Source organism: Poecile atricapillus, chromosome 35 (genome assembly GCF_030490865.1).
Source record: "Poecile atricapillus isolate bPoeAtr1 chromosome 35, bPoeAtr1.hap1, whole genome shotgun sequence".
Taxonomy (NCBI): domain Eukaryota; kingdom Metazoa; phylum Chordata; class Aves; order Passeriformes; family Paridae; genus Poecile; species Poecile atricapillus.
Window position 1 is genome coordinate 898783 of NC_081283.1, and position 14182 is coordinate 912964.

Below are 14182 nucleotides of genomic sequence, written 5' to 3' on the forward strand. Positions count from 1 at the left end.
GGGACAAGAGCCTGGAGAGAAAAGACAAGGGAGAATGGCCTCCCACTGCCAGAGGGCTGGGATAGGTGGGATACTGGTAAGAAATTCTTCCCTGTGAGGGTGGTGAGGCCCTGGAATGTTTTTCCCAGAGGATCCTTTATTCCTATTCCTGGAAGTGTCCAAGGCCTGGTTGGACAGGGCTTGGAGCACCCTGGAAGTTGTGCACATAGCATTATGCCTGTGGCAGTAATGGGATGAGCTTTAAGGTCCCTCCCAACCCAGACCATTTCATTACCTTATTTTGAGCTTATTTAGATGATCCTACGGGAATGTTGAGGTGTTTCCTTGAGTATCCCCCTGAGATCTGGGATTTATTAGTCCCATTAGGGTTTGAGTTGAATGTGGATGGTGGTGCATGAAGGTGGTGGAGTTTGGCAGGTTCCTGCCCCAGTTGTGCTCAAAAAGCTCTAAAAAAAAGCTCTTAGAGGGTTTGCCTCTAAATTTCTGGATGTTTCCAACATGTCCATCCTGGCGCTCTCCTGGTTCCCTCATTGTCCACAAAATGTCACACTTCTGTCACTGTCTCAGAGGCTTTTCCATGTGGGAGGAACTTCCCCATCTTCTCCAAGTGCCCCACGGACTGCTTCAGATGTGCATGACAACACAAGGGCCCGCAGTCCCTGCTCCAATAGCTGTACAAGTGGCCCAGCAGATAATTTTAATGGATCAGGTTTTGGGATGCAATTTAATTCATCCTTAAAATCCAAAGACAATGAGCCAGGTTGAGCCCGTGGTTGTAACACTCTGATCCCATGAAAACCCATCTCCCTGGGAAGGATGATGGATGAACCGGTGACTCCTTTGTCCCAGCTATGTCAGAAAGAGGAAGGAATGACAGGAAGCTCCCCCTTAATTCACAGGATGCATGGACATCTCTTGGGATGCATCCCTGTTTCTGGAGCCAGTTTGACAGGTCCAGGTGTGGTTGAGATATGCTGCCAAAGCTGATCCAGTGCCAGCTCCGATCACAACAGCTGCCCACGCTCTGGATTAAGGCACGTGGGGTGGGATGATTGCTCTCCTCACTCCAGCTCTGGGCTCCAGCTGCCATGGAAAGCTCTGAATTCATGCTTGGTTTGCCTCTGCTGCTGCACAGGGAGGGACACATCTCTCACTAATGTTTCACAGGGAGCTGTGGCTGCTCATTCTCTGGGGTCACAACACTTCCTTCCATGATCCATAGGGATTACCTGGAGTGTTGCCCAGCGCAACTCCAGAATTAGGCACTCACAAAGTGGGAAGAGGAAAGATGGAGAGGGGAATCATATTGGAGCCACTACCAGCCCTTCAGAGTCAAAGAATCATTTAGGTTGGAATAATCAAGTCCAATGGTTCCCCTTGGCACTGCCAAGGCCACCATGGACCGTGTCCCCAGGTGCCACGTCCACACATTTCTTGGACACTTCCAGGTATGGGGACTCCACCCCTGCCCTGGGCAGCTGTGCCAGGGCTGGACAACCCTTTCTAGGAAGGAATTTCCCCTAATTTACAACCAAAACCTGACACAATTTGAGGCCATTTCCTCTCATTCTACCACTCATATCCTGAGAGAAGAGTCAGACCCCCACCTGGCTCCAACTGTTGCACTCTCTGTCAGGAATTCTTTCCCCTCTCCCTCACTTGTAAAATCCTGTTAATTGCACCATTTTTAATGTTCATCATAATTCCTGCAGAAGACAGAATTCTCAATCTAAGTCAGATTTTTTTACACAGGTTTGTAAAAAGGGAGTGATCAGCTGGAAATCTGGTTGAATTTTTTCAGGAAATGTAAAAAATTAGTAAAATTTAATTAGCACAAAAGGAAGGTCTGAGATACCAGTTTGGCTGTTCCTCGTGTAAGGTGAGGTAGGGGATTTCAGAAGGGAAAAGTGGATTTCTCAATTCTTTTCCTGGAAAACACTGTTTCCAGGTGAGAAAAGTCACTGAATATCCAAAGTCTTGTCTATTCCAGCTGTATTAATAACCTCTAGCTACAAACCCCTAATTAAAGGAAGTTATTAGGTCTTTTCCAAATGGAGCCAGGATTGCACAGCCTTGACCACAGGACCTCTGTGTAACTCATGGATTCTCAAACTGGCTTCATCCAGCTCCTTTGGGAGGAAGAGGATCCTGCCAGGTGAAGTCCAGCTCCTCCTAAAGTCATGTAAGGGTCAAAGAGGAGGTTCTTCCCATGGGGAAGTGGCTCCAGAGGTGGTTTTGGAGGAACCTCATCTTAGTGACTTCTTGAGAAATTAATCTGGACTGGAGCCTCCAAGTGGTGCTGCCAGCTGTAGGGTTTGGCTCCCAAATGCTTTTCCAAATGTCCATGGCCACTGAATGCTGGAAAGGTGGAGTCTGACATAGGGATGGGGAGAGGGATGGATCCTCCCCATAAGAAGCAAAAGTTGCTCCTGGGATATTTTGGGAATAAGAAAAGAACATGAATGGAAAACAAAGAGCACAGTAGGTGCTCCTTGTGATGTGGTGAAGGGAGGTCAGACACCCCCAAGGACCATCAAGGTCTTGCACCCCTTGAAATACCAAAAGAGGTGGGGAATTATGGGAGAGAATATGAGCAAGGATAACTGTAATTACGGATGGAGGCTAATGAGATAAGGAGATCTGTCAGCAAAGCTCATGAGTCAGGAAGGATTTGGGGAATTTCACAACTGCCCCACTGGTGTTGGTGTTTATCCGACCTCTCCGGGCAGCCATTAATTGCTGCCTGATTAACCAAACCCAATAACAACATTAGAGACCTGCTAATTACCACGGAATGGAGACAAGCTCCTCCAGAACGTATAAAGGAGAACTTCCATACTCCTCTGGAGTAGCTGAGGATCCTTCATTCTCATTTCTCCTCCTGTTTCATCACCTCCTCCACCAGCTCTCCCACCTGGAAGTGCTGCCATGAGACAATATTTCTCCAGACATGGGAACGGGAATTTCAGTTCTTCTTCCACTCACTGTGGGATCACTGGTGGTGGAGATGGGAGATTTGGAGGGTTTGGGCATGGGTATGGCAGCAGGAGCCTCCACAACCTTGGAGGGCTTAGGAATGTCTATACTGGTGGAGGCTATGGAGGAGAAGGAGTAAGATATGGGAGATGCCTTGGGTTTGGTGGCTGGAGACAACCTGAGAGGGGCTTTGGTGGAAGAGGATATTTCATAGGAGGTTTTCAGTGTGGTGAAACAGGGCTTGGTGGCACCTACAGAGGAGGTTCAGGCAGGGAGGTGCTCAGAGGAGGCCTTAGAGTAGGGGAACAAGGGGCTGGACAGGGATTGGGACAGGCTGGAGCTCTCCGAGGCATTGAGGAGGTCCATGTCAACACCAACCTGTTGAGGCCAATACAGCTCCAGGTGGACCCCGAGTTCCAGCAAGTGCGCTCAGATGAGAAGGAGCAGATCAAATCTCTCAACAACAAATTTGCATCATTCATCGAGAAGGTGAGTCTTGGTCTCTGTGGTGTTATCTGGGAAGGGGGAGGTGTAAGGTAGGTGTGGGTCATGCGGACACTGTCATGTTCCATCTTCTCCCCCCAAAAATCCCAGCAGTGGCTGAATTCCCACAGGCTGTTGTGAAGCTCACAATGGGTCATTGTTAACACTGCTGTGTGAATCACTTTTTGCCTTGGGATAAAGATCTTGGAGTCGTCTTTTGTATCAGGACAATAAAATGCTGGCATATCACCGGCACATAGACTCACTCCTTTTTTGAGGAAAGTGGCTTCTGGGAATATATATTCCTATATTCTAGTGCCTGGAGGTTGTTGATGCCAGCAGGAAAAATGGGTGATGGACATCTTGATGAGTTAGAATTTTTTCTCAAGCAAAGCCAGACCTTGCAAGAACAGGCTGTTTTAGTGCATCTTCTTGCAAGGGTTTGCACTTGCCAGAAATTGCAAGTTAATTCAATTTCTCTGAATTATAAAACAAAACATTTATTGGTTTGGAAGCCCTGCTCTCTATTAGGTGGTCTTTCATGACTTTCCATTTCTCCAGTTCTGCCTTCCCTTCTGCTTCTGCTCAAACCAGCCACGAAAGCTCTTCCACCCCATTGTATCTGGGAGGTGTCTCTGTCTCTGCTTCTCTCTGTTACATGTGGAGACTTCAGGGTTTCCTGTTTCACCAGACATGAGGTGTTGGTTACACTGAGGAGGTTTAAGATTCCGTAGTCCTGAAAATTAGCATGTCAGTGACTCTTCTTTCCCTCCTAAACTTTTGGGTGTCCAGGTCACTATTATAGAAATTGTGGAGTGATTTGGGTTGGAAGGAACCTTAAAGTTAATCCCATTACTGCCACAGGCAGGGACACCTTCTGCTAGACCACTTTGCTCCACACCCCATCCAACCTGGCCTTGGACACTTCCAGGAATGGAGAATCCCCTGGGAAAACCATTCCAGGGCCTCCCCACCCCCACAGGGAGGAATTTCTTCCCAATATCTCACCTATTCCTGCCCTCTGGCAGTGGGAAGCCATTCCCCCATGTCTTTTCTCTCCAGGTTCTTGTCCCAAGACAGCTTCCCTAGAGCCTCTTTAGGCACTGGAAGGGGCTCCAGGGTCTCCTTTCGCTTTTCCTCTCCAAATGAACATCCCCAGCTCTAACAGCCCATCTCCTTGGCAGAGATGCCAACGGGAGGAATACTGCCCCTCTGGATCTGTTTTCCCTTCCAGGTTCAATGTCTGGAGCGACAGAATCAGGCACTCTTGGCCAAGTGGGAACTTCTGCAGCAGCAAAGCTCTGGCCCTGAGGAAAGCAGGAACATCAACAACTTCTTCAAGTCCTACATCACCAACCTGCAGCGGCAGCTTGAGACACTCCAGAGCCAGAAGGAGCAGCTGGATCCTGAAGCCTACAACATGCTCCAGCTTGTTGAGGATTATAAAAACAGGTGAATAGTCACAAATCTGGGAAAGCAGGTGCTGGGATTTTCCCAGGTGATGCTCATTGTGCCCTTGTAAAAGCTCAGCTTTGCATCTGCAGGAGTTTGGATTTTCTTAGCCCTGCTCTGCAGAAGGTGCATTACAGGGCTTGACTTTGATGATGGAAGAGTTTGGTAAGAGTTGAAATGAGAGGAAAATCAAAATTTGTGATGATCTCTCCCATAATTTTTCCTTCCCCGACTCCTTTCTCCCCCTAGCAGTGAGTGACCCAGGATTCCATTTGCGGGGCCCTGGTGGGGAGGGACAGAGCTGAGCTTGGGGTCAAGTTGGGGAGAGTTGTCACCTTTTCTGGCTTAGATAATTTATGTCTACCCACAGCTCTGAGAAGTGGAAAGTTTAGCTCAGAATTACTAAATTTAGGACTGCTCAGTACTGACCCCATTTTTTGGGCTGTTTTAGTACCTCTCTTTGAAGAGGGTTTGCACTTGCCAGAAATTGCAATTAAAGTAAAATGAAAACTCAGCATTCCAGTCTTTGGATGATTCTGTTGTTTAATGGTCCACTTGGCTTAAAAATTAAGACAAACAATTAAAGATAATGGGTAGATTAATTAAATAGATTAATTAATAATAGATGATAGATAATAATCTAACTCCTTATGTACCCCAGATTTGAGGATGAGATCAACAAACGCACGTCCATGGAGGAAGAATTTGTGGAGCTTAAAAAGGTGAATAAACCCGACACCCTGAGCAAAATCAAAGCCTTGGAAATAAAACAATATCTGGGTGGTTAACAAGGTTCTCAAAAGCTGAAGCCTTTACTGAGCTTTGTTTAATTTTAACCAAAGTAACTGAAAACCAGAACAAGACTGAGGAGGAATTATTTCCTCTAGAGAATGAACTGGCCCTTTGTAGGACCTTTGCTGTTTTTTCCCTATTCACTCAATCCCAGTCCAGGCAGAATATTGTTATTATGTTAAGTAATGTCTGTAGATGTCTTAGAAGAATAAAACTGTCTGTGAAGAGAAAATTTAAGCAACTTTTTACTAGAAATATGAATAAAAATGGTATTTTCCCATTTCTCATGTTCCCCAGGAACAATTTACTGCTGCAGTTGGGGTACTTATTTCCCAGCAATTTTTTTTCATCTTAAATGCTTTCCTTTTGTTCCCATTGCTTTTCAAATGAAATCTGAGATCTCTAGGCCATTATTTGATCCCAGGAATGAAGGTTTTATAGAAATATCACAAGAATAGCACTTCAGTGGAGCATTTGGATCAAAAAAATACAAATATTCCAATGGGTTTTGGTTTTTTTTTACAGGAACTGGATAGTGCCTACATGGGAAAAATGGAGTTTGATGTCCGAGTGGATATCCTGAGGCAGGAGCTGGAATTCCTTCGGTGTTTATATGAAGCTGTGAGTGATTAAAATCTTACCCTCAGGACTTGAAGGACATGTCTCCTAGAAATTCCCAGAAATTTTGCTTGGGTGGGATTTTTTGGCTTGGAGAATAAATTATCCTTGGACTTTCATGAGTGAAATGGGGTATGGTGTGTCCTGAAGGCTGGAAGACCTTGAAAATTACAGGTGGTAGGGGTACAGTGGCTCCTGGGGGCTGCAGGTGGAGAAATTCCAGTGGGAAATTTGCCACAAGGTCCCATTTTTTCTGGGACTGACCTGGACTGACCACAATGACTGTTAAAATCCCTAACCTGGTTTTCCGTGCAGGAGCTGTCCCAGCTGCAAACGGTTGTTGGGAACACTGATATTATTCTGTCCATGGACAACCACAGGGACCTGAACATGGAAGGAATCATTGAGGAGGTCAGGCAGGAATATGAGGGGATGGCCCACAGGAGCACAGCTGAAGTGGATGCCATGTACCAGCGCAGGGTGAGTGGATACCATGGAAACAGGAGCATAAATCTCCTCATTGGAAAAGAAATTAAATATGTGTTGTGTCCTCTTCCCATCAGTACCAGGACCTGCAGAACATGTGGGCGAATCAACGAGAGCAGCTGAGGAACAGTCACCAGGAAATCCAGGAACTTGCCAGGCAGATCCAAAGACTCCAACCAGAAATTGAAATTGCAAGGAAAAGGGTAAAGCTGATACTTTTCAGAAAGATTAAATTGTTTAAGTCCCTTTTCCATGGGACCTCAATGCAGTATATGGCAGCCAATCATTTGGAGGCAAACTTAGGGATGAAATTTTCTCTTCACAATGAAGCAGATTTAGATTTTTGGGATCTATATTGCGGTTTAATTGTGTTAATTTACCCAGTCTAATATATTCTTGGTGTTCTGTCACTGAGGAAAGCCTTTTGATTTCCAAGGAATTCTAGGAGGGTGTGGAAAATAAGGGATTTTTGGGGTTTTCCTGTGCTGGTCTAGGAGTTGGACTCGATGATTCCTGTGGTTCCCTCCTGACTATAGATATTCTATGATTCTGTTATAAAATCCTCCCCACAGATGGGACATGGTCATATTCCCTTGTTTCCCCTCTTCAGAATTTCAGCCTCCAGGACTCCATTAAAGATGCTGAGCACCGTGGGAGCTTGGCCATCAGGGACAGCCAGGAAAAGCTCCAGAAGCTGGAAAATGCACTCCAACAGGCCAAGGATGACCTTTCTCAGCTTGTCCATGATTACCAGGAGCTCCTGAATGTGAAGCTGGGCTTGGACATTGAGATCGCCATGTATCGATCACTCCTTGAGGAGGAGGAGAACAGGTGGGGGCAAAATCCATGCTGGAAGAAAAACCCAGACAAAGTAGTGTGTCCATGGATCTGTCACTGGGATCTCTGAGGTGGACTGGGACTGGGAGGAATCACCTTTCTGCAGATAATTGATAAATGGGTTTAAATTCAGGTTAAACATGAATTTTAATTCTGATTTTATTGGCTGCTTTACCTCAATGTAATTTTTCCTCCACAGGATCCAGGAAGGATCACCGGCCACGATATGTGAGTATCCCAGGGATTTTCACAGTGTTTTTTAAAGGAAACTGTTCTGACTGTGATCTTGACATCACTGGACCTACCAATCCCAGTTCCCATCTTAATTCAGGAAAGGATGCAAACGGGAATTTGTGAACACATGTTAATATAACATCTGGCTTTAGAATTATTGGCTAATATCTAATAAATTTGGAGGACATGGGAAACAGCACATTTAACCCATAGGTCTGTTTGATTGCAGGGCAGAAGGGAAGGAAATAAAAACTAGTCCTAAAATTTGTGGAAAAGTTAAGGAAGCTGAAGGAGAGAGAAACATAATCTTGGCCTCTGCAAATGCTGGGCTGCACTGAGTGTTCATGTGTGGAATAAGACATAAATTGTGTTTTCAAAAAAGCTAAAAACCAAGAAGAATGATAAAATATTCCATAGGCTGAACTCTGCTAAGGGAGATTCTTGTTGGCCTCTTCAAAAATATTTCCATGACCACCAAGTTAGGAAGGATGACATTTAAACCAGCCCTGCTCAGAATTTTTTGGGGTAAAAATAAGAAATTGAACCTAATTTCCATTTCTTGCAGGTATCATTGACCACGACAGCAGAGCTCCTGGGGTATTTGGAGGCATAAAAAGTGTGAAGGGGAGAATGAGCTCTGATGGTACCAGTGGGACCAGAATGAAAGGGCTAATCTCTGGAGGGGGAAAAGGTGGAAGCTCTGGTGGAGGTGGATCGAGCTCTGGTGGAGGTGGGTCAAGTTACGGAGGTGGAAAAGGTTCAGGATATGGTGGAGGATCTAGCTCTGGTGGGGGAAGCTCCATGACCAAGGGTGGCAGCAGCTCTGGAGGATGGGGGTCCAGCTCTGGTGGAGGTGGGTCAAGTTATGGAGGTGGAAAAGGTTCAGGATATGGAGGAGGAAGCTCTGGCAGTGGAGGCTCCATGTCCAAGGGGAGCAGCTGCTCTGGAGGTGGAGGATCCATCTCTGGTGGAGGTGGGTCAAGTTATGGAGGTGGAAAAGGTTCAGGATATGGAGGAGGAAGCTCTGGCAGTGGAGGCTCCATCTGTGGAGGAGGAGGAAGCTCTGGCAGTGGAGGCTCCATGTCCAAGGGGAGCAGCTGCTCTGGAGGTGGAGGATCCATCTCTGGTGGAGGTGGGTCAAGTTATGGAGGTGGAAAAGGTTCAGGATATGGTGGAGGATCTAGCTCTGGTGGAGGTGGGTCAAGTTATGGAGGTGGAAAAGCTTCAGGATATGGTGGAGGATCTAGCTCTGGTGGAGGTGGGTCAAGTTATGGAGGTGGAAAAGGTTCAGGATATGGAGGAGGAAGCTCTGGCAGTGGAGGCTCCATCTGTGGAGGAGGAGGAAGCTCTGGCAGTGGAGGCTCCATGTCCAAGGGGAGCAGCTGCTCTGGAGGTGGAGGATCCATCTCTGGTGGAGGTGGGTCAAGTTATGGAGGTGGAAAAGGTTCAGGATATGGTGGAGGATCTAGCTCTGGTGGAGGTGGGTCAAGTTATGGAGGTGGAAAAGGTTCAGGATATGGAGGAGGAAGCTCTGGCAGTGGAGGCTCCATGTCCAAGGGGAGCAGCTGCTCTGGAGGTGGAGGATCCATCTCTGGTGGAGATGGGTCAAGTTATGGAGGTGGAAAAGGTTCAGGATATGGAGGAGGAAGCTCTGGCAGTGGAGGCTCCATCTGTGGAGGAGGAGGAAGCTCTGGCAGTGGAGGCTCCATGTCCAAGGGGAGCAGCTGCTCTGGAGGTGGAGGATCCATCTCTGGTGGAGGTGGGTCAAGTTATGGAGGTGGAAAAGGTTCAGGATATGGAGGAGGAAGCTCTGGCAGTGGAGGCTCCATCTGTGGAGGAGGAGGAAGCTCTGGCAGTGGAGGCTCCATGTCCAAGGGGAGCAGCTGCTCTGGAGGTGGAGGATCCATCTCTGGTGGAGGTGGGTCAAGTTATGGAGGTGGAAAAGGTTCAGGATATGGAGGAGGAAGCTCTGGCAGTGGAGGCTCCATCTGTGGAGGAGGAGGAAGCTCTGGCAGTGGAGGCTCCATGTCCAAGGGGAGCAGCTGCTCTGGAGGTGGAGGATCCATCTCTGGTGGAGGTGGGTCAAGTTATGGAGGTGGAAAAGGTTCAGGATATGGAGGAGGAAGCTCTGGCAGTGGAGGCTCCATCTGTGGAGGAGGAGGAAGCTCTGGCAGTGGAGGCTCCATGTCCAAGGGGAGCAGCTGCTCTGGAGGTGGAGGATCCATCTCTGGTGGAGGTGGGTCCATTTCTGGTGGAGGGAAAGGTTCAGGATCTGGAGGGGGTGGATCCAGTTCAGGTAGTGGAGGGTCGATATCCAAGGGTAGCAGCATCTCTGGAGGTGGAGGATCCAGTTCTGGTGGTGGCGGGTCGAGTTGTAGAGAAGGGAAAGGATCAGGATATGGGGGGGGAAGTTCAGGGAATCGAGGTTCCATGTCTGGAAGTGGTCAGGGCTCTGGTGGTTATGGATCTGGCTCCAGCAGTGGGAGATGCAGCCCCCGCAGTGGCGGGATGAGCTCAGGAGGAGGAAGCAGCTGTGGCATGAGAGGGTCCACCTCCAGAGGTGAAGGACAGGGAAGTTCTTGTCACAGAGGCTCCATGTCTGCAGGTGGCCAGAGCTCTGGTGGCTATGGATCCAGCTCTGGCAGTGGCAGATGCAGCCCCCACAGTGGGGGAATGAGCTCTGGAGGTGGGAGTAGCTGTGGGAGGAGAGGGTCCATATCTGGATGTGGAGCACAGGGAAGTTCATGTCATGAAGGCTCCATTTCTGGAGGTGGACAGAGTTCTGGAGGTTATGGAGCAGGCTCTGGGAGTGGCAGCAGCAGCACACACAATGAGGGCATGAGCTGTGGAACGGGGAGCAGCTCTAGCAGGAGACGGTCCATATCTGGAGATGGAGCACAGGGAAGTTCATGTCATGGAGGCTCCATGTCTGGAGGTGGACAGACTTCTGGAGGATTTGGATCAGGCTCAGGGAGTGTTGGGAACAGTTCTGGGGGAGGAATCAGCTCTGGGTATGGAGGAAGCTCAGGCAGTGGAGGACAGAGCTCTGGTGGTTGCATTGGTGGAGGAGGAGGAGGCTCAGGGTATGGAGGGAGCTCAGGCAGGAGAGGCTCCATCTCTGGAGGTGGTCACAGCTCTGGTGGATATGGATCAGGCTCTGGCAGTGGCAGTTGCAGCCCCCACAGTGGGGGGATGAGCTCTGGTAGTGGTGGGAGCAGCTCTGGCAGGAGAGGTTCCATTTCTGGAAGAGGAGGAAGCTCAGGTCATGGAGGATCCACTTATGGCAGTGGTGGGTGTGTTGGTGGTGGAGAAGGAGGCTCAGGGTATGGAGGGAGCTCAGGATATGGAGGTGGCTCTGGCAGGAGAGGTTCCATCTCTGGAGGTGGTCACAGCTCTGGAGGGTTGGGATCGGGCTCTGGCAGTGGAGGGAGCAGTTCTGGGGGAGGAATGAGCTCTGGCTATGGAGGAAGCTCAGGAAGGAGAGGCTCCATCTCTGGAGGTGGCTCGAGCAGGAGAGGTTCCATCTCTGGAGAAGGAGGAGGAAGCTCGGGTCATGGAGGATCCAGCTATGGCAGTGGTGGTTGCATTGGTGGAGGCGAAGGAGGCTCAGGGTATGGAGGAAGCTCAGGAAGGAGAGGCTCCATCTCTGGAGGTGGTCACAGCTCTGGTGGATATGGATCAGGCTCTGGCAGTGGCAGTTGCAGCCCCCACAGTGGGGGGATGAGCTCTGGTAGTGGTGGGAGCAGCTCTGGCAGGAGAGGTTCCATCTCTGGAGGTGGTCACAGCTCTGGAGGGTTGGGATCAGGCTCTGGCAGTGGAGGGAGCAGTTCTGGGGGAGGAATGAGCTCAGGGTATGGAGGGAGCTCAGGCAGTGGAGGACTGAGCTCTGGTGGTTGCATTGGTGGAGGAGAAGGAGGCTCAGGGTATGGAGGGAGCTCAGGCAGGAGAGGCTCCATCTCTGGAGGTGGTCACAGCTCTGGAGGGTTGGGATCAGGCTCTGGCAGTGGAGGGAGCAGTTCTGGGGGAGGAATGAGCTCAGGGTATGGAGGGAGCTCAGGCAGTGGAGGACTGAGCTCTGGTGGTTGCATTGGTGGAGGAGAAGGAGGCTCAGGGTATGGAGGGAGCTCAGGCAGGAGAGGCTCCATCTCTGGAGGTGGTCACAGCTCTGGTGGATATGGATCAGGCTCTGGCAGTGGCAGTTGCAGCCCCCACAGTGGGGGGATGAGCTCTGGTAGTGGTGGGAGCAGCTCTGGCAGGAGAGGTTCCATCTCTGGAGGTGGTCACAGCTCTGGAGGGTTGGGATCGGGCTCTGGCAGTGGAGGGAGCAGTTCTGGGGGAGGAATCAGTTCTGGGTATGGAGGGAGTTCAGGCAGTAGAGAATCAAGCTCTGGATGCATTGGTGGTGGAGAAGGTGCTTCAGGGTATGGAGGTGGTTCTGGTTATGGAGGAGGGTCAGGGTATGGAGGAGGGTCAGGGTATGGAGGAGGGTCAGGGTATGGAGGAAGCTCAAGCAGGAGAGGCTCAATGTCTGGAGGGGAAGGAAGCTCAGGTCATGGAGGATCCACTTATGGCAGTGGTGGGTGTGTTGGTGGTGGAGAAGGAGGCTCAGGGTATGGAGGAAGCTCAGGATATGGAGGTGGCTCTGGCAGGAGAGGTTCCATCTCTGGAGGTGGTCACAGCTCTGGAGGGTTGGGATCGGGCTCTGGCAGTGGAGGGAGCAGTTCTGGGGGAGGAATGAGCTCTGGCTATGGAGGAAGCTCAGGTAGGGGAGGCTCCATCTCTGGAGGTGGTCACAGCTCTGGTGGATATGGATCAGGCTCTGGCAGTGGCAGTTGCAGCCCCCACAGTGGGGGGATGAGCTCTGGTAGTGGTAGGAGCAGCTCTGGCAGGAGAGGCTCCATTTCTGCAGGTCATGGAGGATCCACTTATGGCAGTGGTGGGTGTGCTGGTGGTGGAGAAGGAGGCTCAGGGTATGGAGGGAGCTCAGGATATGGAGGTGGCTCAAGCAGGAGAGGCTCCATTTCTGGAGGAGGAGGAGGAAGCTCGGGTCATGGAGGATCCACTTATGGCAGTGGTGGTTCCATTGGTGGTGGAGAAGGAGGCTCAGGGTATGGAGGAAGCTCAGGATATGGAGGTGGCTCTGGCAGGAGAGGTTCCATCTCTGGAGGTGGTCACAGCTCTGGAGGGCTGGAATCGGGCTCTGGCAGTGGAGGGAGCAGTTCTGGGGGAGGAATGAGCTCTGGGTATGGAGGAAGCTCAGGAAGGAGAGGCTCCATCTCTGGAGGTGGCTCGAGCAGGAGAGGTTCCATCTCTGGAGAAGGAGGAGGAAGCTCGGGTCATGGAGGATCCAGCTATGGCAGTGGTGGTTGCATTGGTGGAGGCGAAGGAGGCTCAGGGTATGGAGGGAGCTCAGGTAGGAGAGGCTCCATCTCTGGAGGTGGTCACAGCTCTGGTGGATATGGATCAGGCTCTGGCAGTGGCAGTTGCAGCCCCCACAGTGGGGGGATGAGCTCTGGTAGTGGTGGGAGCAGCTCTGGCAGGAGAGGTTCCATTTCTGGAGGTCATGGAGGATCCACTTATGGCAGTGGTGGGTGTGTTGGTGGTGGAGAAGGAGGCTCAGGGTATGGAGGGAGCTCAGGATATGGAGGTGGCTCTGGCAGGAGAGGTTCCATCTCTGAAGGTGGTCACAGCTCTGGAGGGTTGGGATCGGGCTCTGGCAGTGGAGGGAGCAGTTCTGGGGGAGGAATGAGCTCTGGCTATGGAGGAAGCTCAGGAAGGAGAGGCTCCATCTCTGGAGGTGGTCACAGCTCTGGTGGATATGGATCAGGCTCTGGCAGTGGCAGTTGCAGCCCCCACAGTGGGGGGATGAGCTCTGGTAGTGGTGGGAGCAGCTCTGGCAGGAGAGGCTCCATTTCTGGTGGTCATGGAGGATCCACTTATGGCAGTGGTGGGTGTGTTGGTGGTGGAGAAGGAGGCTCAGGGTATGGAGGGAGCTCAGGATATGGAGGTGGCTCTGGCAGGAGAGGCTCCATTTCTGGAGGAGGAGGAGGAAGCTCGGGTCATGGAGGATCCACTTATGGCAGTGGTGGTTGCATTGGTGGTGGAGAAGGAGGCTCAGGGTATGGAGGGAGCTCAGGTAGGAGAGGCTCCATCTCTGGAGGTGGCTCGAGCAGGAGAGGCTCCATTTCTGGAGGAGGAGTAAGCTCGGGTCATGGAGGATCCACTTATGGCAGTGGTGGGTGTGTTGGTGGAGAAGGAGGCTCAGGGTATGGAGGGAGCTCAGGATATGGAGGTGGCTCTGGCA

General features: G+C 50.6%; 1 protein-coding gene across 1 annotated transcript; it reads left to right on the top strand.

The window, feature by feature from the left end:
• Positions 1 to 3037: 3037 nt before the first annotated feature.
• LOC131590774 (keratin, type II cytoskeletal 8-like) lies at positions 3038 to 8683 on the top strand. The gene is made up of 11 exons (XM_058861078.1): positions 3038 to 3111; positions 3234 to 3465; positions 4694 to 4911; positions 5573 to 5633; positions 6229 to 6324; positions 6637 to 6801; positions 6885 to 7010; positions 7433 to 7638; positions 7844 to 7872; positions 8444 to 8475; positions 8570 to 8683. Exons 1-11 carry the CDS (start codon positions 3038 to 3040, stop codon positions 8681 to 8683), a joined length of 1353 nt encoding a protein of 450 aa, XP_058717061.1.
• The last annotated feature ends 5499 nt before the right edge of the window (positions 8684 to 14182 follow it).

Coding starts and splice junctions, on each gene's coding strand:
- LOC131590774 (XM_058861078.1), top strand. CDS start 3,038: ATGGCAGCAGGAGCCTCCACAACCTTGGAGGGCTTAGGAATGTCTATA. Junction 5,634..6,228: donor AATTTGTGGAGCTTAAAAAG/GTGAATAAACCC, acceptor TTTTTTTTACAG/GAACTGGATAGTGCCTACAT. Junction 7,639..7,843: donor CTTGAGGAGGAGGAGAACAG/GTGGGGGCAAAA, acceptor TTTCCTCCACAG/GATCCAGGAAGGATCACCGG.